Source organism: Rattus norvegicus, chromosome 5, assembly GCF_036323735.1.
Source record: "Rattus norvegicus strain BN/NHsdMcwi chromosome 5, GRCr8, whole genome shotgun sequence".
NCBI classification, from domain to species: Eukaryota; Metazoa; Chordata; class Mammalia; order Rodentia; family Muridae; genus Rattus; species Rattus norvegicus.
In genome coordinates this window covers 139632285-139655535 of record NC_086023.1, presented here as the reverse complement: position 1 = coordinate 139655535, position 23251 = coordinate 139632285, and the positions used below count along the sequence as shown (strand labels likewise).

At 41.5% G+C, this 23251-nt stretch overlaps 1 protein-coding gene and 2 non-coding genes across 6 annotated transcripts in view; all 3 read left to right on the top strand.

The window, feature by feature from the left end:
• Nfyc (nuclear transcription factor Y subunit gamma) overlaps window positions 1-23251 on the top strand; it is a 68526-nt gene that overhangs the window by 35010 nt on the left and 10265 nt on the right. For 3 of the 4 annotated variants that reach the window (NM_012866.3, XM_006238785.5, XM_017593159.3), the window contains exons 2-6: window positions 753-865; window positions 9561-9632; window positions 12098-12211; window positions 16919-17014; window positions 21771-21944. In NM_012866.3, the coding sequence (NP_036998.1) occupies window positions 761-865; window positions 9561-9632; window positions 12098-12211; window positions 16919-17014; window positions 21771-21944 (561 nt within the window). In that variant the 5' untranslated portion in view covers window positions 753-760. Of the gene's footprint in view, window positions 1-752; window positions 866-9560; window positions 9633-12097; window positions 12212-16918; window positions 17015-21770; window positions 21945-22455; window positions 22583-23251 lie in introns of those variants that run through there. The other variant, XM_039109298.2, reaches the window with a different exon arrangement.
• Mir30e (microRNA 30e) lies at window positions 17995-18086 on the top strand. Its single transcript, NR_031840.1, has one exon. It is a non-coding gene; the product is annotated as a microRNA 30e (primary transcript).
• Window positions 20993-21081, top strand: Mir30c1 (microRNA 30c-1). Its single transcript, NR_031839.1, has one exon. It is a non-coding gene; the product is annotated as a microRNA 30c-1 (primary transcript).

Sequence of the window (23251 nt, the reverse complement as noted above, 5' to 3'; positions counted from 1 at the left end):
GCCTTCAGCACTTTTAATGTTCCATTTTAAGATAGATTTATTGGCAACCAGGGGTAGTAATAACATTAGAAACTCAGAGAAATAGTCTCAGCGTCTAACAAATAAATAAAAGTTAATAACTGTGACTTAATTGTTATTTTCCAAAACTCTTTAGCTTTCCATTCTCTATCATCAATCCCCTACGTGTATGCTACAGTCTGTGTCATGGAGTCTGAGCAGCTATGGATACCTTAGAAAGCTGGGAAGAGAATGATGGCTGAAAAGTATGGATTAGACTGGATCACAGAATACCTTCCCATTCTGTGGGGACATTCCCATGAGAAGTTAACTTCTGATTCACAGTAGTTGGCTTTTCTCAACTTGATTTACTCCTCTTCCTCTGCCTTCTTCTCTGTAGAGCCCTGGCTATCCTGTAGACCAGGCTGGCCTCAAAGTCACAAAGATCCACCTATCTCTGCCTCCCTGCTGGAATTAAAGATGTGCATGGCCACTGTCTAGCTCAAAATTTGATTTTCTAAATTGGAACTTTTTGACAGTCTGTGATGTAATCTAGGAAAATTTTGCTTCAAATGTCTTTTGTGAAGATGTAATAAACCTGTGCCAAAAAGCCCATCAGCACAACATAGACCTTAACACTGAAACAGTTAAACCAATGAAAACATCTATAGAAAGATAAATAACTAACCTGGACAGAGTATGACTTTATTATTTCTATATTATTTCTAATGTGCTTTGTGTCTGTGTGTTTTCAGGTGTCAAAATGTCCACAGAAGGAGGGTTTGGCAGTACCAGCAGCAGTGATGCCCAGCAAAGCCTCCAGTCCTTCTGGCCCAGAGTCATGGAAGAAATCCGAAACTTAACAGTGGTAAGGAAGAACAGTGAGCTTCTAAAGCAAATCAGCAGAAACGAGGCACAGGCACTTTTATCTTCAAGCATATTCACAAAGGCATAGTATATTCCTGACCTGTATGCTGGGAAGAAAAATAGAATTTAACTTGTAGGAGGCAATACCAAGCTGTGTTTGTGACTAAGTGGATATCTGTTCAGAGTTCTGCTTGGAGGCAGGCTCATGTGAAACTGCTCTTTTGCGTATAGAGAAAAGCAGAGATTGCACTTTTCTATAATAGTTTCAACCTGTTTCCTTAGTTATAACCTAGTTTATTGGCTATACCAAATTTCTCTAATTTTGTTGAAAACCATTGGACGGCTTCAGAAGAGGTGCACTGTGAGCCAGCACGTCTAGCACTAGATATACTTAAAACACACACACACTTAAAACACACACTTAGATTAAGGTTTCTCAGTAGCAACATTATGAGATCTTTGTTCTAAGGGGCTGGCCTATGTTTTTTAGGTAATTTAGCAACATCCTGCCCTCTGCTCACTAACTGCCATTAGCAATTTTTTCATAACTGTGACCAAAAACTCCAAAAAACAAAAACCTCATAGACTGGCAGATGTTCCTTTGAGCTAAAATCCTCTCCTATTGAAAACTGTGAACATAGAAGAGTCAGATATAACCACATTTTTAATGCGCTCACTTACTGTCTTCTAATTGCACTAGAGTAGTGTTCACTCAGTGCTTAGGAACACAGTCACAGTGGTAAGAGGTGAAGCAATGAAAGGGAATGTATTGTGGGAGGCCTGGAAACAAAGTAGTACCTGTTTTCTCTGGTTGAGCTAGAGAAGGCTTTAAATGGCGGCGTAGGTAGAGGGCTGTTGGGATGCCTCAGCAGCTGCCGTACTTGCTACCAACTGATGACTTGAGCTGTGATAAAACTTAGCAAGAAACAAACGAAAAGAACAGCATGTTTATTGGGTCTTAAAATATGAGTGGCCATCAGCCACGTGGATGGGATGGGGAAATAGTTCCTTATGCTAGGTAGCAGTAAGAGTGTGCGCAAAGGCTTGGAGTCCTAGAGGAAAGAACCTGTATTTAGAGGAAAAACAAGAAGTTTTGTATGGTAGAGATTGGGATGGGAATGCAGTGGTACAGAGGTAGCAGCAGGAGAAAGGTGTGATAAAACAGAAGTACTTTCAGAATATATTGTCATGTTTTTTCAGTTTGGTGTCTTAGCAAGTATGGAAGGAACTCCCTGTGTCTTGTGCCATTGCTGCCTTGGCAGAACAGATGCTGGATTTTTTTTTTTCCTGACATGGAGCTAATTTCTTAGGTTTAGTGGCCTTTATAATCTGGCAAATAAGATTAGTTTGTTAGTTTGTTTACTCAACAAATTCTTATTTTTCACTCACTTTGTCCTCTGTTGTGTTCTGTGGATCTAGTTATAACATTCAACAGACTAAATTATTGTCCTCCTGGAAAATGTGATCTCACAAGACAGACTGTAAAGAAGTAACAAAAATACCAAATTAACCTAACTTCATACGGTGACAGACACCCCCTGGGTACTCATCAGGTACTGACATGGGTAATTAATGTCCTGAATGTACCACTCTGTGGTATTTCTTCACATGAAGGGGATTTTGGATTATTGAGCTTGGCTGGACCTTTTCTGAGTGGCCTGTGCTCAAAGTGGGTTTCCAGAAGATTCTTTTCCGTATTCCGTATTAGTTACCCATGCTGTTGCAGATAGAGTAAGTATTGAGAGGATAACAATGAAATTCATAAAGTCAGAAGTCTGGGTTGTTTTGCACAGATTTTTGGAAGCTAGTCTTTTAATAGTCAGGATTCTCTAACACACACACACACACACACACACACACACACACACACACACACTTATTAGATTGGCTTACAGGATGCAACACAGGTAGTCCAACAATGAGTGTCTTAACACTGGAGAAGCCAAGAATCTGGCAGTTGCTCAGTCAGACCTAGTAATGATGCTGAAGGCCTGGAGGGCTGCTGGGCTTCAGCCTTTCTTGGAATCATGAAGAAGTTGGTTCTCATATCAGCAGAGGAAATGTTGTAGTTAGATGAACTAGGTGAGGGCAAACAGGGAAAAGGTAAAGGTTCTTTCCTCCATGTACTTTTGTGTTGGCTGCTACCAGAAAGTGCCAACCAGATTTAGGGTGGGTCTTCCTGCTTCAAATATTCTGATCAAGAAAATCCTTCACAGGAGTGCCCCAGCAGTTTGCGTTTTAGTTGATAACAGATTCAGTAAAGTTGACGGCCAAGATTAGCCATCACATAATCTAATAGTTATGCTTATTTGATTTTATGTACTTTATTTAGATCAGGCTAGTGCAATTCGAGTGCTCTTCTTTTTTTTTTTTTTTTTAAGATTTATTTATTATATATAAGTACACTGTAGCTGTCTTCAGATACACCAGAAGACGGCATCAGATCTCTTTACAGATGGTTGTGAGCCACCATGTTGTTGCTGGGAATTGAACTCATGACCTCTGGAAGAGCAGTCGGGCGCTCTTAACCGCTGAGCCATCTCTCCAGCCCTCGAGTGCTCTTCTAGTTCAGAGTTTGTAGGTGAAGAGAAAGAAGTGCAAGAAGGAAGTTGCCTTTACTTGTTCTTCTGTTGCCTTAACTAAATTTTTCTCCCCATGCATCTCTACTCCTTACACTCCACTGTGCTGTAACGCCTGCTTAGGAGAATGACTGACACATATAGCTGCATAATGAGTGATTGAATGAGTCAGACTTCTCCCTTCAGACTTAGTACCAGTTTTCCACAAGAGAGTAATGAAGGTGGGGTACTTGTTTCCTTTCTAAGAGTGAGACCGATGTTAGTTCTCGGGCCTGCTGCACAGGAAGGTCTTTGTTTCTCTGACTGTACCTCTACCCGTGCAGCGTGTCAGAACTTAATTTCTGTCTTTCCAGAGCTCAGTGGTGCTTTTGAAGGAAGGGAGTTGAGACAAGATCTTGTTTTACAGCCCTTATCAGTCTAGATTTGCATCATGTAGACTAGGCTGGCCTTGAACTTGCAGCAATCCTCTGTGTCTGCCTCCCAAGGCCTGGAATTATAGAAGTGTATCACCCCACAAATTGATAGCAGATGTGTCAGATCCTTTTAGGTGGACATTTTAAAATGTTGAGCAGATTTTCTAAAACCCTATCATGCATAAACTACTCAAGTATAAGTAGAACACGAATATTTGTAAAAGTGGTATGTGCTGTCTGAATTGAGATTCTGGTTGTTCCAAAGCAAGTAACTGAACTTTGACAGGCAGTGTGTTTTATGATGTATTGAACATACCTGTCCTTAACTCATTTTAGTGTGAATCAAGTAAATCTTCATCTCAACTTGACCATCCTGTTCTGTACTCTAAAAAGCTCTGTAATTGTCCATAAATCCAAGTGTTCAGATGGGGATGAAATTGGTTACAAATCCTAGCAGATAATCCTGCCATCAGTGATTACATAGCACATTATATATTCCTGTTCACCAAGGCACTAGAACAGCAATAACAGAGTTTTCATACTCTTCCAAGTGGGGATCTCATTGAGAATACAGATGCTCCTCTACCTTCTGTCCCTCTCACTTCTGTGGGGTGAGGGTGAGGTCTTTTCAGCCTCCCAAACACTAGAATTACAAGCATTCAGCACCATGTAAAGTCATAGTAGACATCTTGTCGCTGGGTTTTATAACCATCCGGACCTCTTCGAGAGCGTAGAAGAGAAAGCTAATTTAATTTAGTCTTTGCGGGTAGTGATTTGGCTGGGAGTAAATTGGACAAATGGTGAGGATCCTGACTCTTGGAATTTAATCTTCCCCTGACTTAACTTTCTGTGTGTGGTTCAGCCTTCAGATAGCTGTAATGTAGTCATTAAGTCATTTAAAGTTCCATCTTTTATGATGAACACTTTTAGGTTGGACAAAGCCATTTCTAACATGACAGTCAAATCATGGAGCCAAGCAAGAACATGGAAGACTGACAGTCTGTTAAAGGACAGGCCCTGGAGATTGGAGAGATGGCTTGGTGTTAAAGAGTACTGGCTGCTCTTTCTGAGGACCTGGACTCAGCTCTCAGCATCCATATAGCTGCTCACAACCATCCATAACTTCAGTCTCAGGGGATGTAACATCCTCTTCTGGTCTCTGGCAAATGGGCCCTTATGTAGTCCATAGATATACATGCAGGCAAAGTACTCATACACATAAAATGAATAAAGATAAATAAATCTTTAAAACAAATAGGTCCTGGGCCAGGCATTTAGCTTCATTTAATCCTATCACTAGGAAAGTAAAGGCAGTCATATCTCTGTGAGTCCAAAGTCAGCCTGACCTACATAGTAATTCCAGACCAGACAGAGCTACATAACGATGCCCTCTTTAACAACAACCCATAGCAGACCAAGTGCTGTAAACTTCCTGTACATCTGTGCTTTGCAGACTCTATTAGTGACCCTTAACACGCACTCTTGATAGTTGTGAAGGGAGTTTAATAAAAACAAAACAAAACCCTTGATGTCAGGATTCTACTCCTGAGTTCTATTGTGGCAGTCTGCAGCAGAGCTCAGACAAATTGATTTTCAAAAGACAATTCTAAAGTGAAGCCAACCATGAGAATTATTGCTTTCAGAAGAATGAGAATCTTGACTTTCTAGAGTGTCTCAGTGGGCTTAGTAAAGAAGATTTATGTTACTTAAAATTCAGGATTCTGTAGTATACCTTAGAACCTACTACTGACTTCTTTGGATTTCAACTTGAATAATTTCAGGTCTCATGAAACTTGTCACTGTAACATAGCAGTAATTTAAGTGTAGTTCTCAGACTATAGTCAGAAGCATGAGAATGTTCAAAGATGGGGTTGGGGATTTAGCTCAGTGGTAGAGTGCTTGCCTAGGCAAGTGCAAGGCCCTGGGTTCTGTCCCCAGCTCCGAAAAAAAAAAAAAAAAGAAAGAAAAAAAGAAAGAAAAAAGAGAATGTTCAAAGATAGTCTTCTGCAGTTTCCTCATCCAGTTCCTAAAGAACAGAGGAAGAGTTTGGGTTGGTCCTTCTTCTTGAGTCAACTGGGAGAGAAGTCAGTGCTGTTCACACTTACAGCACTGCCCAGTAACATGAAAGTCAGTGTGGGGCTTCAGTAAGCTAGTAGTAAAGAGACTTCCTTTTCTGCAAACTTACCTTGGGCTCTTATGTGTGTCTAGAAAGCTGGGATAAAAGTATAGAAAACTAGGTTGTAGTCAGGAAGTTAGCCTCACCCCTGACAAAACCCCCTGCTATGATCTAGTTTTCATACAGTGCATCTTTTTAAAAGATGTTTTTTAATGTTTTTTATGTATATGAGTGTTTTGTGTTACCTGCATGTATGTATTTGTGTAGTATGTGTGGTACATGTGTGGTCCTTGTGGATGTCAGAAGAAGGTTTCAGGTCCTGTGGAACTGGAGTCACAGATGCTTGTCACACCGGATTCTTCTGTAAGAGCAGCTGTGCTCTTTCCAGCGGCCCCACATGCTTTCTTTTGGAGAGCGAGAGTTCAAGGCATGGGGATCATGATATCTCACCTCCAAAAAAGGTTGGGAAGGTTAGCTACAAGGGATTTTGATGCCCTTTTCTGACCTCTTCAGGCAGTCATACACATGTGACATACATGTACATTCACAGATACTCATGAGTATGTACAAAAGAATAAATCTTTAAAAAATTCGTTGACACTTGCACACATTTATGCAATTTATCTTGATCATATTCACCCCAGATTTCTCCTCCTAACACTTCTAGACCTCCCTAAACATTCTCCTTTCACCTTTATATCCTTTTAAAAAGGAAGTAAGTCACTGTTTCCAGTTCTGCATGCATGGGCATGGGTGTGGAGTCATCCGTGGGAATTTGAGTGACCCCGTAGTGACCTTACTCCCAAGAAAAATGACCTCCTTTCTGCAGCAGCCCTCATTGCCAATAGCTCCTCAGAGTTGAATCTGCACGAGCACCTATTCAACTGTTGACTGGCTCGATCTTATAGGTCTTCTCTAAGCAACCACAGCTGCTGTCAGTTCATGAGTTCAGCAGCCCTGTCATATCCAGAAGGCAGCTTTCTTTCTACAGCATCACTCCCAATCCTTCAGCTCTTACATTTTCTTAACCCTTTTACCACAGTTTAAGTCTGAAGGATTGATAAAATGTCTCATTGAGGGAAAATGTCTCAACAGTCAATTATTTTCAGCACTTGACCAGTACAAACTACCAACTGTAAAAAGAGCTTCTATGACCAAGGTTGAAAACAGAATTAATCTATGTGCGTAAGTGTAAATATGTAGAAGGTAGTTTTGTATTTACATTTCGAAAAAAACTGATTACAGACTGCCATGGTGGGCTAGAAAGGCTTTTAGATTTGGGAGGGAGGAAAGGAGAGAGAGAAAGATATATATCTGACACACACACACACACACACACACGAGAGAGAGAGAGAGAGAGAGAGAGAGAGAGAGAGAGAGAGAGTGTGTGAGTGTGTGTTTTAGATCAACTCTGGGCTTTGGTTAGGTTATGTAATCTTGGGAGAATCTGTGGAAGTGACATTTAATGACAAATAGCAATACATTTGCACATTTGCAAGAGAGCTGACTCGAGAACTTTGAGTGAGGGTTACATTCCTTTTCTCTGGCATTCTTGAGCAGCATTATCATCTTGTACGATGTGCTATACTAGTAAGAAGGCAAAGAATAGATTGCAGTGGTTAAACATTTTTAAAAGTGCGTCTAATCCAACTCCTCCTTTGTCCTGCTCTCCTTTGCTCTCAGTCATTCTTCTCACACTGCAGGTGGTATTGGTGCTTGCTTTTCTCTCTGTGAGAACACAGGTCTTTGTAGTACTCGACATAACTACTATCTCACCTTTGGTGTGGCACATTTCCCAACTCTTCTCTTTTCTAGACCCAACTGGACAGCTGCTTATTTCCTTCTCTGTGCCCCCGTGGGACTTTATGCCCTCTAGTGTAAGAGACTGTATATAATGGTTTTGATGTGCTATCTTTGCAAATTACAAGTTCCTCAAAAATAGAGCTAGGATTATACATTCACATAGTTTTGGGTATCATAGGTTTGGTTGAATTGTAGGAATCAGTTAAATAAAAGAACAAGGTTAGTATAGTGTCTCCTGTCTCTGGTAAAATTGTAATAAACTGGACATCTGAGCCTCAACCACTCCCAAGGTTAGTTATAGTAGAAGCTTCATGGAAAATGTTATCAAATTTGGAAAAGAAAAAGATGAAAAAGTGATTTGAACTTGTAGAGTTGAGTGTAGCCACAAAGCTTGTTGGTCTATGTAGAGACATTTGGGTTTTTGGTTCTTGTTCTTCTTGTTTTATTTTTGTTTTTTGTTTTTTGTTTTTTGTTTTTTGTTTTTTTTTTTCTTTTTTTCGGAGCTGGGGACCGAACCCAGGGCCTTGCGCTTGCTAGGCAGGCGCTCTACCACTGAGCTAAATCCCCAACCCCTTATTTTTGTTTTTAAGTTTCTGCCTTGAAGGTGTTTCTCTGTGCTGCCAGTTCTTGTACCTTTTGTTTGGTTTGTTTGTTCATTTGTTTGAGACAGGGTTTCTCTGTGTAGCCCTGGCTGTCCTGCAACTCAACTCTGGAGACCAGGCTGGCCTCAAACTTGAGTATATCCACCTGCCTCTGTCCCCTGAGTACTGGGGTTAAAGCTGTACCACCATACCCTGCTCTCTTTTTGATATTTTATCCTAATTTTTTTCTTCACCCCCACCCCCACTCCCATCCTCCACCAGTGGATTCTGGGAAGCCTGTTGATATATTTTTAGAATGCCTTCTTTGACATATACTTAGAATTTTATGTTTGTTTTGGAAAAGAAAATTTTACTTGCGCTTGTTACTTTTTATCAAATCTCAAATAATAGTTCCTCCTTCATAATGCGATAACATAGATACCCAGGTGGTCATATCGGGTTTAGAGGATCACACCCACACGAACAGTTAGAGGACACCTAACTCAGTACATATATAGCTGGTTTTAGCACTCTCACCATGTCTTCTCTTCAAGGTTAATTTTTATTTCTAGAATTATAGTCACTCTTGGACATTTGTTTAACAGTTTCAAAATAAAGCAAGAGGGGGTGAGGCTTAAATTACACATAAATTGAGTGGTGAAACTCAAAGTCCTTTCTTAGCCAGTATAGTGTGTTTTCCTTACTCCCCTTTTATTGTTTAAGGAAAAAGTGGCAGGCCTGTTACTAGAAAGCAGCTGCTGAATTTACCCTCACCTTTAGGTTCCTCACAGAATAGAGAACTGGCAGGAGGGCACTCTGTAGGTAGGAGAGCTCTGTGACTAATGAGATCCTGTCTCAAACAAAAGAACTATAGTCAGGGATTTTATTTTAATGTTTGTTGTAGATTAGTAACTTGGTTACAGAAAAGGAAGGAAGAGGGGATACTTGAAATGAACTTCTTGTAAGCAGAGGCTAAGAACCTGTCAGTGGCTGGCTTTCCTTTACAAGTGTAGTGTGAGAGTTTGGAGCTCTGCAAGGGCTAAGGAAGAATTTTGTTTGGAGTTTGTACTTTGTTAATTTATCTGTCCCTCTTCCCCTGCTATATTTCCCGAGCTGGGATCTAGACCAGCCTGTCTGTCACTGCCTGTGCTTAGCCACTTTGTTGGCCATTCCACACTCATGTGCCTCTTCTTGCTTGTTTCAGAAAGATTTCCGAGTACAAGAACTACCACTGGCTCGTATTAAGAAGATTATGAAACTGGATGAAGATGTGAAGGTGAATCCACACTGTTTTTAAGGTTCATATTAGAGCTAAAACTATGAGTACTAATCATTCCTCTAGAGCTCAAGTTTAGTAGAATTAGAAATATTATGATCTGTTACATAGGCTTTTATTTGGCTTTTATCTAAAATGAGGTGCCCTTAAATGGAATAGTTTTAATTACTGAATGATCTTTCTTTGAAAATTGGGATACTTCTCCCAGATACTTAGTGTTAGCTTTTGAGATTAGATGCAATCCCTAATTCTTCTCACTTCACAGTGTAAACATTTGCAAACATCAGTTCCACAGAACATTGCTCTCCTCTCAGCCCTTGCTACAATCTCAAACCTTCTGAGCTGTAAAAAATTTCTAAGGATGATACTGCACTGCCTTAGTTACAATAAGACATTGTGACTAATGCAGTTTATAAAAGGGTTTACTGGGGCTTATAATTTCAGAGGTTACAATCCATGTTCACTATATCAGGGAGCTTGCAACAGTGTACAAGCAGTTGCTAAGAGCTCACTATTTGTTTCTTTTTTTTTCCTCCCTTGAGACAAAGTTTCTCTATATAGCCCTTAGTGTCTTAGAACTCTCTTTGTACACTCGGCTGGCCTTGAACTCAGATATTCATCTCCCTCTTTCTTCTGAGTACTGGGTTAAAGGCGTTTACTCCAACCTCCTTGCTGGAACTCACTGGTTTTGTTTTTTTTTTTTTCCCATTAATTAGTTTAATTATTCACTTTACATCCCAATTGCAGCCCCCTCTTCTAGTTCCCCCTTTGCAGCCCCTCACCATATCCACCTCCTCTCCTCCCCTGATAAGGGTGAGGCCCTCCCCTCGGTGTTTACCCTGCCCTGGCACATCAAGCCATTGCAGGACTGGGCGCATCCTTTCCCACAGAGCCAGACAAAGTGCCCAGGTAAGGGAATGGGATTCACAGGCAGGCACCAGATTCAGGGACAGCCCCTGCTTCAGTTGTTGGGGGATGGACCTCACACAAGCATCAGGCAGAAAGACTGGAATGATATGGGCTTTGAAACCTTAAAGTCTGCCCCTAGTGACACACCTCCTCAATTAGGCCAGACTTCTAATCCTTCCCAAAGAGTTACACCCAACTGGGGACCACATATTTAAACACATGAGCCTTATGGAGGCCATTCTCACTCAAACTACTACCACATGTATCTTTCTGATACTTTGATCATTTTAAAAACAAACCATGAGTGATTTGTACTTGTGAAAGGATTAATCCCTGGCCATTTTTTTTTTTTATTTCTAGTTAACACCTGATTATGATTCTTAGGGAAGAACAGCTCTGACTCTTTATCTCTCAAAATGTGTAATGTCTTTGAATTTTGCAAGGAAAACTAACAGTTCATACAGCACTTACCTTTTATTAGCTTCTCTGTGTATGTGTTTGTTCGTTTGTTAAGACAGGTATCACCTCATTAAATAGCCCAGGTTTGCCTAGAACTCTTGGTTATCCTGCCTCCTTCCTCCTGAGTGCTGGGATTATAGGCACATGCCACCTCGCCTACACACTACACAGCTATAGAAGTATGCACAGAAATGAACTGACCACCTGTGATGGAGGAACCCAGATCCCAGTTCTCATGTATCTTTACCTCTACAGCTGCTCTTTACAGCTTTGGTTGAAGTCAGACATATTGAGACAGCTTAGTACATGTCAAGCACTGTGCAAGGCACACAGGTTACACCCACTTACCTTAGTGACACTGAAAGTTTGTTTTGTTTTTAAGTTTAAGAGAACTAAAGCGGGCTGGAGAGATGGCTCAGTGGTTAAGAGCACCGACTGCTCTTCCAGAGGTCCTGAGTTCAAATCCCAGCAACCACATGGTAAAGGGATCTGATGCCCTCTTCTGGTGTGTCTGAAGACAGCTACAGTGTACTCATGTAATAAATAAATAAATCTTTAAAAGAGAGAGAGAGAGAGAAAGAGAGAGAGAGAGAGAGTGAGAGAGAGAGAGAGAGAGAGAGAGAGAGAGAGAACTAAAGCCAGAAAAGTAAGAAATACAAGATTTTATGCCAATCCATTGTTGCCCAAGCTCATTGTCTTCTTTTAAATGGTTTCTTGGGATTCGGATTTAAACTCTGCCACCTGCTGGCTCAATAGCTATGGCTTCACTTTTTTAAATTCTACAATTGTTTTTTGAAAGGCTGTTGGGGAGGTTAAAAAGAAGCACCAGTATCTCTGTAATCCCAGCCCTGTGAGGTGGAGGCAGGAAAACCAAGTATCTAAGGAGCTTGGTCAGAGACAGTGACCAGGGCCAAAAGTAAACACCATGCCTTGACCTGGCAGATAGGGGCTATGTCTTACTCCTCTTCAGGGATTTGTTTTACTCTGGACTCTTCGGAGGTTACCACATTATTTTTTAGTTCTTGTCAAGGCAAGAGGCTGAGTGGCTTGAATGCTTTATATGATAGTTAACAGTGCCGGCCTACAATCTTTTACAGATGATCAGTGCAGAAGCCCCTGTGCTGTTTGCTAAGGCAGCCCAGATCTTCATCACAGAGCTGACTCTTCGAGCCTGGATCCACACAGAGGATAACAAGCGTCGTACTCTTCAGGTAATGCAGACTCACATTGGTAATACTAGGGCAAGCAACTTTTCCTCTCCCATGCTTTGGACCGATGGACCTCTGCCAAACTGATATGTAATTGTGATTTTCCTCTGTTGGAGCACAGGTATATTTTGTAGGCACAATGATGGTTATTTCTTTTCTAAAACTATTAGTTTCCAGCTCTCACGAGGTTTTCACAGCTTAGTGATGGAGCACTCACTTTTCTTGGTACCCACAGAGAAGCAAAGCTCCAGTCATCCAGTTGTTTGCCTGTCTCTCTGAGAGCTGTCAGGAAAAGACAATCCCAAAAAGAATTCAAGGTCTCACTCACTACACTATTTATTTTTTGTTTCTTGTCTGCCTTCCTTGACATTGTTTCCTTTATTTTACTATTTTACTGTTTTTGTATGTTTGATTCAGGGTCTCACCTTGTAATTGGCCAGCCTAGAACTCATTATGTAGACCAGGCTGACCTTGAGCTCAGAGAGATCCACCTGTCTTTATTGTAACATAGCAAGTCAATATTTATATTGTCTATAGAACCTTTGATGATACAAGTTCTCAAAATTCTTTCTCATTAGCTAGACACTAGCCCTCAGAACAGCAGTTCTTGACCTGTGGGTCAAGGACCCCTTTGTGGGTCTCATCGGGTTTTACATTACAATTCATAACAGTAGCAAAACCACAGTTACAAAGTAGCAGTGAGTTAATTTCTGGTTGGAGGTATTAAAGTATTGCAGCATTATAAAGGTTGAACCACTGTCCTAGAAGAACAGTTTTTCAGATACAAAAAAGAAAAAGGGATGTGATAGATGCAAAATACTGAAAGTATGTTTAGTAAACCTGAGTTCTTCATTTTCTGTTACCTACAAAAGTGGAGATGTATTTGCCTACTCATTTCTAAATGAAACTATTTACTGAACACCTAAAATGGGACAGGCACTGTTATATGAGTGTACTCAGCAGTGTACAAAACAGATACAGGTCACATGCATGTGGAGTCTGCAACTAGTGCAGATGGACGTTGAGTAGCAGTTAAATTTGTATCTGGGCATGATAGTGTAAGCCTGTAATTCCAACCTCAGTAGACAGGAGCAGGATGATCACTGGGAGTCTGAGGCCAGTTTGGTTGACACAGTAAATTTCAGGCAAATCAGAGCCACATAGTAAGACTTCATCTCAAAAACTAAGCTAAAAATGATTGGGGAGATGGCTCAGCAGGTAAAGTGGTTGTCAGGTAAGGAGGGGAATCTGTATTCACCTCTGCAGAACCCATGTTAAAAGCCACACATGGTCGTCTGCTTCTGTGACAGGAAAGAGACAGGTGGGTCTTTGGAGCTCATTTTTCAACCTGTTTAACCAAGTCATTGAGTCCCAGGTTCTGTGAAAGACTCTGTCTCAAAGAAAATTAAGACGGAGAGAGACTTAGGAAGACTCTGATGTCAATCTCTGTCCTATGCGGGCACATACACGTACATATAACACACATACAGTTTAAGACTTATATGACTTTAAGACTTATATGTGTAGTTCAGGCTGCCCTGATTTATCTTCCCTGTCCCACTTACTTAAAAATATTGTATGCATGTGTGCATGCATACTATGGAGGCCAGAAGAACACATTGACTCTTCTGGAGCTGGAGTTATGGGTGGGTGCTAGGAACCAAACTTGGATCCTCTGAAAGAACAGAATGTTCTCTTAGCCACTGAACTACCAACCTCTCCAACTCGAGGCCTGAAATTCTTGATTTTCCTGAGTGCCAGGATTATAATTGTGCCACTGTGCCCAGTCTCTCTCTCATGTATGTATGTACATATGATCTTGTATGTATGTATGTATGATGCTTGTATGTGTGTGTGGGGGGTGTGGTCTTGTAAAATCTACTGTCTAGGTCAGTTCAGATTAAAAGGTAAAATGGAGAGAGCACTTGAACAGCCGGCCCTAGGTGATGGCAGGGCCTGACGAAGTACATGAGACACAACATACACACAAAACTTGACAGCCTGAGTTCAATCCATGGTGGATGAAGAGAACAAAGCTGCTGATCTCTACACTCATACATAGCATGTTCAACCTTACCATGTCTCCTCTATAATTAATACAAAGGCTTCTAAAGGTAATGGCCATTGAGCCTGTGTGCAGCATCACTAGTCATCTGTGAAACCATAGTGAAATGCTGCTCTTATCAACCAGAATAACTTAATCAAAGAGGAACAATTCCAAGTATTGGTGTAGACGGAATCTAAAAATCATTGCTGGTTAGAATGTAGGTAGGGGTGGTCTAATCACTATAGACTTGACAACTTGCAAGAGTTAAATACATGCTTACTCTAACTTAGCCATTCTACTCCTAGGTTTGCATCCAGAAGAAGTGTTAACATTCTTACATAAGATTATTTATAACAACCTTATTTGTAATTGCTCAAAACTGGGAACAGCTCATCAACCCATCAGAAATTAATATAAACAAATTCTGTTACATTTTGAAATGAATCAGGATTTAGGACGCAAAGACTGCTGCTCCATATAATACAATGAAACTTAAAACTATTAAATTAAAGATCCTAGAGAAAACTGTCTAGCGTATATTAAAGCACCACTTCCAGTGATAATGATGAGGGCTACCTCAGCTGTAGGGCTTAGTGTTAAACTCTGCATTTTACTGAGATGAGTAATAACTCAGTAAAATATTAATTACGGAAGGCACAATAAACTGGGAGTGATGGTGCACTCCTTTAATCCCAGCATTCCTGAGACAGAGGCAGCTGGATCTCTGAGTTCTAGGCCAGCTTGGTCTACAGAGGAAGTTCCAGGACAGCCAGCACTACACAGAGAAACCCTGTCTGGAAAAAGAAAAATAAACATCAAACAAACTAACAATTTTTTTTTTTTTTAAAAAAAAAGGAAAGGCACAGTAAGATGGGTATGGTGTATATAACTTGTATTCCCAACACTTGGGAAGTGAAAGCAGGTTCTAGAGTACAAGGTCATCCTCAGCATTCATTCATTCTCATCGCCCCACTCTAATGTTATGTATGTATATGTAAAATTCAAGGCTAACCTGGACTATGAGAAGGTTAGAAAAGATCAATTTAAAAAAATACACACACGGGTTGGGGATTTAGCTCAGTGGTGGAGCGCTTGCCTAGGAAGCGCAAGGCCCTGGGTTCAGTCCCCAGCTCCAAAAAAAAGAACAACAACAAAAAAAAAACCACACACACACACACACACATACATACATATATATATATATGTATGCACACATACAGAAATGTCAAGAAAATGTTTGCCTCTGTGTGTTTGGAGGTACTTATTTTTGTTTTTCCTTCATTCCATTCTTAGGGAGTGGTTTAGTTAGCACAAATGGGTGTCGTCGTCAAGAAAGTGATGCTATTGTGCTCATCTTAGATGAGTTCTGGCAGACTTGAAGATACGCCCTGCTTCAGTTAGGAGGGTTTATCACCAAGTTGGTAGTTGGCAAGAAGGGTGGATTGGAGGTTTGCATTTCAGTGGCTTGGGGCCATGACAGATACTAGGGAAGGAAAAACCAGAAAATTTCCATCCCTCCTTTTGGCCTGATGGGTCCCATTTGCTTAAGATGTGGGATCTAAAGACTGCTGAGGATTTTTGTGAGGTTTTTTGCTTTTCCTTGTTATGTTATTATCAAGAATTTCAAACAAAGTTTGTAGTGAGTACCTGTATATTTTCTTCCCAAATTCTGCCATTAAAGTTTTACTTTAGCAGGTCCCAGGATAGCCAGGGCTGTATAGAAGAGAAACCCTATCTTGAAAAGCAAATTTATCATGCCTCTCACTTCATCCAGGCATGAAGTGGTCTATTTTTAAATAAATTTTAAAGTTTACTTTTCCATACATACTTAAGTATATCACTCACTTGGGCTTAGTGGTGTTTTTTGTTTTGCTTTGTTTTTAACCTTAAAACTTTTCAATAAAGTACACAAATCCTGAAAAAGTGTTGATTTTTGTTATTCAAAGGAAGGGGAATATCAGACTTGAAGAGAAAGTCCACCTGTGACTTTCTTGTCAGCTGACTCTCCTGTGTTCTCTATCTTCCTATAGTAAATTCAGGCTTGAGTATTCAGGCTCGAATTCAGATTTAAATTATCCATTAAGCAATGCAGTTTTGATTTTTAAACTAAAAACCATAGGTGACATAAAGTGATTGGATTATAAGTGCCTGTTTTAAAAAAAAAACAAAAAAAAACAAACTACTTAGGGCCTTTAAAAAGATCATACAAGTGAATGATGGGCTGACCTTGTGGACCACAGAATGCCAGGTGAAACTGCTGGCTTTGTCCTGAATTAGCCAGAGGATGGTGGTTTTACAGTGTTATGGAGGCCTTGAGACTGGAACAAGCAGAAATAGTGGTGAGTAGGACTCAGATGTCCTGTCCTAGAGCACGAGTTATGTGTATCTCTCTGTTGATTTCTGTCCAGCAAGTCTGATATAAATTGGGTTGTTCTTATTTTTAGCTCTGGACAAACCTAGAGATTTTTAGTTCACCTAAAAGTCATCTCCTTGGGCTGGGGTATAGCTCAATGGTAGAATACCTGCCTACCTCGTAAGGTCCTAGGTTTAATCCCAGATACTGGGGGTGGGGGTAGGGTCATGCCCTTTTACTTGAAGGATAACAGCTAAAAGAACTAGTTTCTTCCTAGGCCAGCTTTTAACACCGTTTTTCTTTGTTACAGAGGAATGATATTGCTATGGCAATTACAAAATTTGATCAGTTTGACTTTCTCATCGACATTGTTCCAAGAGATGAACTGAAACCTCCAAAGCGCCAGGTGAGCAGGAGGACATGCTCAGCTGCCATTTGAGGGCCTGGGCAGAATGCTGTCCGGGCTCCTCCCACCCACCCAAAGCATTTACTGTTCGTGGTTCTCTCTGTAGTCCAGACCATCCTCAGCATCTCTGTCTCCTACTCATTTATGGGTACTTTTAACTCAGTGCCTCTGGGGTGGTGTTGTGATGAGAACAAAGTTAAAGACTAGTCACAGATAGTGGGATGAAGCTCAGTTCAGGATTTCTTCATCTAAAATAAAAGCTTTTTCAGCCAGATTTCAGATTCTAAGAAACAGCTTCTCTGTGCATAGCGATCAGATTGGAGCCAGTGGCTTTTATTCTCCTACTCTGCTGTGTCTCTGTAGTGCTGGCTCTACCTTTCATCCACTGAGTCAGAACCTATGGTGCCATGACCCCAGGAATCAATAATATTCAAAGCTCTCCAGATGCTTTAGTGTCCAATGAAGTTTTAGAACCACCATTTACATTTTTCTTTTTAATTACAAGAACTGAGTGTCTGCCCCTCTTCTGCCTGTTCATCTCCAAAGACCACACCATTTGTTTTGTTCAGCACTTGGGTACATATAACTTAATTGTGATTGTAATAGACCCCGTCCTATAGAGCTCATTGTTTCAGGCACACAATTTGCATGATTCGCTAGGTTTAGTGAATATTTGTGAAATAATGGCAGAGCCTTACAGAAGTAAAGCCATACATACCATGTCCTGCTTGTTTTATTTTTGTTCATAAGATTTAAGTGTTTTTAAAAAATTATTTTGTAGTATGCTGTTTAGAGTCATTTAATGACAACCATTCTCCCCATGTTGACCTGTAATAATAATCACTCAGAAAACGTGTCGGAGAAGTGGGCATCCTAATTGACATTAATTCTGACCCTGCATGAGGGTTTTTGGGTTAGCAAGCCCTGGGTCACTTCCTTATGGGAGCAGGGTGTGCCTCATCGAAGCTCTTTATTTTTCAGGGCAGTCTTTGCTACTGTAAACATCCTTGACTGGAAGCTGTAAGGTGTTGAGAGGAGCTTTCAGTCGGATGTTTACAGCGGCAGGCTGCCACAGTCGTCCCTGGCTGCGCACATCGGCTTTGAGACATTGCAGGTTTGTGCCCATGAACTTGACTCCTTTTCTTGGGATACTTCCTTTCTCTCTGAGAAGTCACAAGAACTCAGACTGCCTCTCTTCCTTTGGAGTTGGTAATACCATGAGCCTGTTTTCCTTGTTGGATTTTTGCTCCCATGTTTCCACCAGGAGCCTCCTTTAAAGACAAGTGGTAAGATCTGTGATGCAATCAGGCATTGCTCTCATTGTACTGATTGCTCACTGTGGCTGCCTGCTGAATAGACTGACTAGAGAGAAAGGTATTATCCTGTACCAGTGGTTCTCAATCTTCCTAATGCTGCACCCTTTAGTACAGTTCCTCATATTGTAATGACCTCCCAACAATAAATTTTTTCACTGCTACTTCATAACTGTAATTTGCTACTGTTAAGAATTTTAATGCAGATATCTGTTTTTCAGTAGTCTTAGGTGATCCATGTGAAAGGATCTCTCCACCCCACAAAGGGGTCAACAGCACAGCACAGCACAGGTTGAGAGCCACTCACCAGTACATTCTCCAAAGTTGTTTGTCCTTCTGGGTCTGTCAGGGTGTTAGACTTGCTAGTGGTCCACCTCATTTCCCCTTTTTTGTTATTTGGTTTGATTTGGATTTTTGAGGTAGGGTCTCACTGTGTATCTCTGGCTAGACTGAAACCCTGTGTAGACCAGGTTGTTCTGGAACTCAGAGAGATCTGCCTGCTTCTGCCTCCTGAATGCTGGGATTCAAGGCATGAACCACTACACCTGGTCCATCTCCCTTTAAAGAGTGTGCAACAGAACACCCCTTCAGCTGCCTGGCTTTAGTTCTTTGTAGGTGTTTGAGCTATTGATTGGCATCAGATTCAGGACAGCTGCTGCCTGGCATTTAAAAGGTTGAGATTGCTGAAAGCTGGCCTGAAATTCTAAGATAGCATTTTTTAATTCTCTGTAGACATGAAGTTTTCCCAAGCTCCAAATTGGCTGGCACCTCCTAAAGTCCTTTAAAAGTGCCTACTCTCCAAAACACACCCTCTGAAGGAGGCAGCAGTTCACTCTGCTACTAAAGCAAATGTATTTTTTCCCCTAGTCTGGAGCTGGCTGCTCATCAATGTAGTGATGACCCTGTGCTGTGATGCTGTTTGTTTCACTGTCGCTGTTTTTCGGTCTCAGCATTGGAGAAGCCACTGTTAGTGTGGAGCAGGTGCCCTTCTGTACTGACCCATTTAGTCAGGGGTTTTTCTAGGGCTCGGTGCAGATCCACCTGGAATGGGAGACACTGAATTATGAGGCTACGATCCTGACTTCTCAGAGATGATTTGGAATCTCCCTCTTTTTTTTTCCATGGAAGAAAGTAGACTATTTGCAAGTAGAAGGTAGTTGAGGGTTGACTTCTCACCCACTAAGCTATGAGTTGAAAGTTCCTGCTCATTGAAATGTCATTATCTTTTCACCCATTCCTTTATATCAAGCATCATCATTCCCTGCTGGCTTGACTTCCATTTGCAGAATGAGTCTTCATCAAGCAGAAGAACCTGACTCGTGCCTCCTTCCATCACAGCAGTTTGAAAACAGCCATGCTTGTCCTGACAGTAGTGTTCTAGAAACTGTCTGATCCATTATTCCTGAGAGGATACAGTAGGAAGCATAGGAGAGGCTACCTGCCTGCTTGAGAGCTTTTGCTGAAGCATTATTTTGAGTTCTGGCAGAGGTATTTAAAGAATTTGCTTTTTATCTTAGAAAAAAACAAAACAAAATCCACGTTCAATTAAGAACACCTAGAGCTGGTCCCAGGTCAAAGGCAGGAAGTAACCGTGTCCCTTGCTGCTCCCCAGCCTCTCTGCATTCTCAGTTCTTAATACTCGCACGCGAAAGAGCTGTTAGGTCTGGTCTTCCTATTGCTAAAATAGGAAGAGGAGACCTCAGTGAGGGGAAAAATAGACACTGAACTTATTTCCACAGCTTTGGAAAGAGCAGTTGACCTCACTTTCGTTGTCTGAAGGAGTATTGGTATGTACCCCTGCCAAGACATGGTTGCCAGCTGACATTTCTTTAAAATGGAAAAGAAACCAGAGTTGAAATGGACCTGGCTTTGACTGGAAGTTGAGAAAATAAAAGGAATTCTCCTACATCTTTTGCCTCTGCATGATCATGTTGCGGATTGAAACTGGGTTTGAAGCATAGACCACATTAACCCGAAGGTCAGCTTAGACTTGCTTGGATATGGAGAACATTAGGGGTAGTTTCATGGTCTGGGTTGATGACCATTAGGGAACCTTACTATGTCATGATTCAAATGTCTCAGAGGCTAGTTGCCCATGATCCCAGTTACAATATCAACAGACAAACTTGAAAGCACTCAGCCTAGTACTACAAGGACAACTTCCCATACACTTGGTCACAAGATCTGAGACTCTTTTGTAGAGTTATTGGTTATAGCTGTTCCGTATGCATTCAGAAAAGTACTTCTCTGTCTCCAGCTTTCTGTTTATCTGATAAGTACTCATCAGTCAGGTAGTACATGCTAGGACCTGTATGGAACTACCAGGGACAATAGCAAGCAAGCGAGAGGCAGTGGTACTTACATTGAACAGAACTGACAGTTTGTTATGCAAGTACAAGATCTTGCAATAAGGACAGTGTCATGGAAGCTTTAGAGAGCATTGAGCAGGTGAGAAGGTCTCGGTACCTTGAGGAAGTATCTCGTTTCTGAAACCTGACAGGCTTAGCTCTGAATAAGGAAGTGAATAAAACTAGCTGTTATTTTTACTCAGCCCATGTGGTCGAATGTTTTTGTTGTCCTGGACAGGGACACCATGTATCACAGGTCACTCGGGATGAGATGCTGATCTCTAGGTGGTCAGAGGCCTACAAGCCCCTTGGCTATAACCATGTTGTAGTGTGTGTAAACATCCTACACTCTCAGCTGTGAGCTCAAGGTGGCTGGGAGAGGGTTGTTTACTCCTTCTGCCATGGAAAACGTCAGCTTGAAGAACAATCTCTTCACCCAACAGATCGGACAGAATGCTGCCTCCCTAGTCAGCCAAAGCAGCGCCCCAGCGGAGAGCTATCATCAGGTCCCCTGGGTTGCACTTCTGTGGCTAAGTACAACTAGACTCAGATGCTCTGCTGGGGTAGACACATCAGTGAGAACATAGAGCTTTCGGTGTGCTGCAAAAAGCTGGCTCTGGAAGTCTAGCCTAGGGAAAGCTCTCTCCTGTCTCCCTGATAGGTCCCTTCTGGAATGAGGGGTGCTGCTTTTTATGGGGCTTGGGGACAGCAAGTTTGGGTAGCATCTTCCATTGCTGGCAGGTAGTACTGTTCTTCATCACAGGCTTTGACAGCATCTACTTACTGACAAGCTCTGCTGGTGCGTAGTTGTTGCTTACGGTGATTATTTGCCTGTTCGCAACTCATCACACAATGAATGATTACTCGGGACTTCAGAAAATTGGCTGTATGTTCTGTGAAGCCTATAGAAACTGTTATTTTTAGTTTGATTTAGCACAACTGGTCTCTCCAAATTCCACTTTTCCTTTGAGTGCAAATGTGGAGAGCTCAGCACTCGGCAGGCAACTGCACATAGCCTGTTTCAGGGAGGAGTGGAAATTCACTGTGGCGGGTGCTGAGTCAGTTCCCTTACCTGCTTCTCCTTCCACCCCACAGGAGGAGGTACGCCAGTCTGTGACTCCCGCGGAGCCTGTCCAGTACTACTTCACGCTGGCTCAGCAGCCCACTGCTGTCCAGGTCCAGGGACAGCAGCAAGGCCAGCAGACCACCAGTTCTACGACCACCATCCAGCCTGGCCAGATCATCATTGCGCAGCCTCAACAGGGTCAGGTCTGTGAGTGGCAGGGAGTACCCGCCTAGCAACGCAGTGTCTCTTAGGTTTGGGTGGGGAAAGTGTGACCAGTACAGAGAGGCCATCACATCCTTACAGAGTGCTGCATTTGATGTCTGGAAACTTGAGCTTCCCCCACATTGAGTCACAGAGGCAAAGTATGACCCTAATCTCTCTGGACCCTGTTTTCCTCTTAGGTCAGATGAGGAAAGTGCAGTGGACAAGATGTTCTCCAGGATCCTTATGAGCTCAGACTTATTAGAAGGAAAGACAGTGACTCTAATGCACCCATGAAAGTAGGGGGTTGTCTGTAAAAGGTCTTTTCAATGGACTCCACACCTGCTATTTGTCTATACCAAGACTGGAATTTGTATCCTTAAAGGGGAGAGCAGTGTTATTGCCAACTTGCATACCTTTCTTTTCTGGCAATTCTCTGTCCTACTGTATTTGTGTCAGGTGACCTTCTCTTTTGACAATAGTAATCAGAGGATTCTTTTTTCTCCCCCATAGTACTGTTGAGAGCAGTACCATCCGTTGGGAGTCATGAGAGGCTGCAGAGGACTCAGTACTGTGAGCTCTGAATCCCAATTCTGTCAGTCATTACTTTATTTATTCATCAAACAGTGAGCAAGCATCCTCTGTGAGTAAAGTCTTATGCTAGGTATTGGGGACATAAGCATGGATAAAACAATCCTGATTTCAAGGAATTCACAGTAATCTTAGTTGGGGATACAAATATTTTTAAAGGTTTATACCATCACATGGGATGAGTAAAAACTAAGTCAGCCTTAGAATTCTATACAGAGTATGATCAAAAGAATATCTAACAAAGCTATGAGGAATTGGTTAGAGGCTCCTGAGAAGAATAATGTGGCTTTTAGAGGGGTCACTGGAAGTGTTCATACATTGGGAAAGCATAGTATTGCTACTTGAAGCCCCAGCACAGTTAACGGCTTAGAAATGAGAAATAGCTGGGCATGTGTGTATAATCCCAGCACACTGGAGATGGGAGTGGGAGAATCAAGAGTTTGAGACAAAACTCAGCTCTATGAAATCCTGTTAAAACAAGCAAGTAAAGCAAGCAAGCAGACAGAAAAGTGAGAAACGGCAAAGGAAATGGTGTGAGAATTTAATTAGCATGAGAGATCTAGGCAAGTCTAGGAGACATCCTGGAGAGTCTTGTATATTCTAGTGAAGAACTAACTTTGCCTAGAAGAAAAACATTGGGGTGGGATGAATTTAAATTAAATATTTTTTTACTTTAGGACTCATTCCTTGTTCATTTACTCATAAAATAGAAATATAG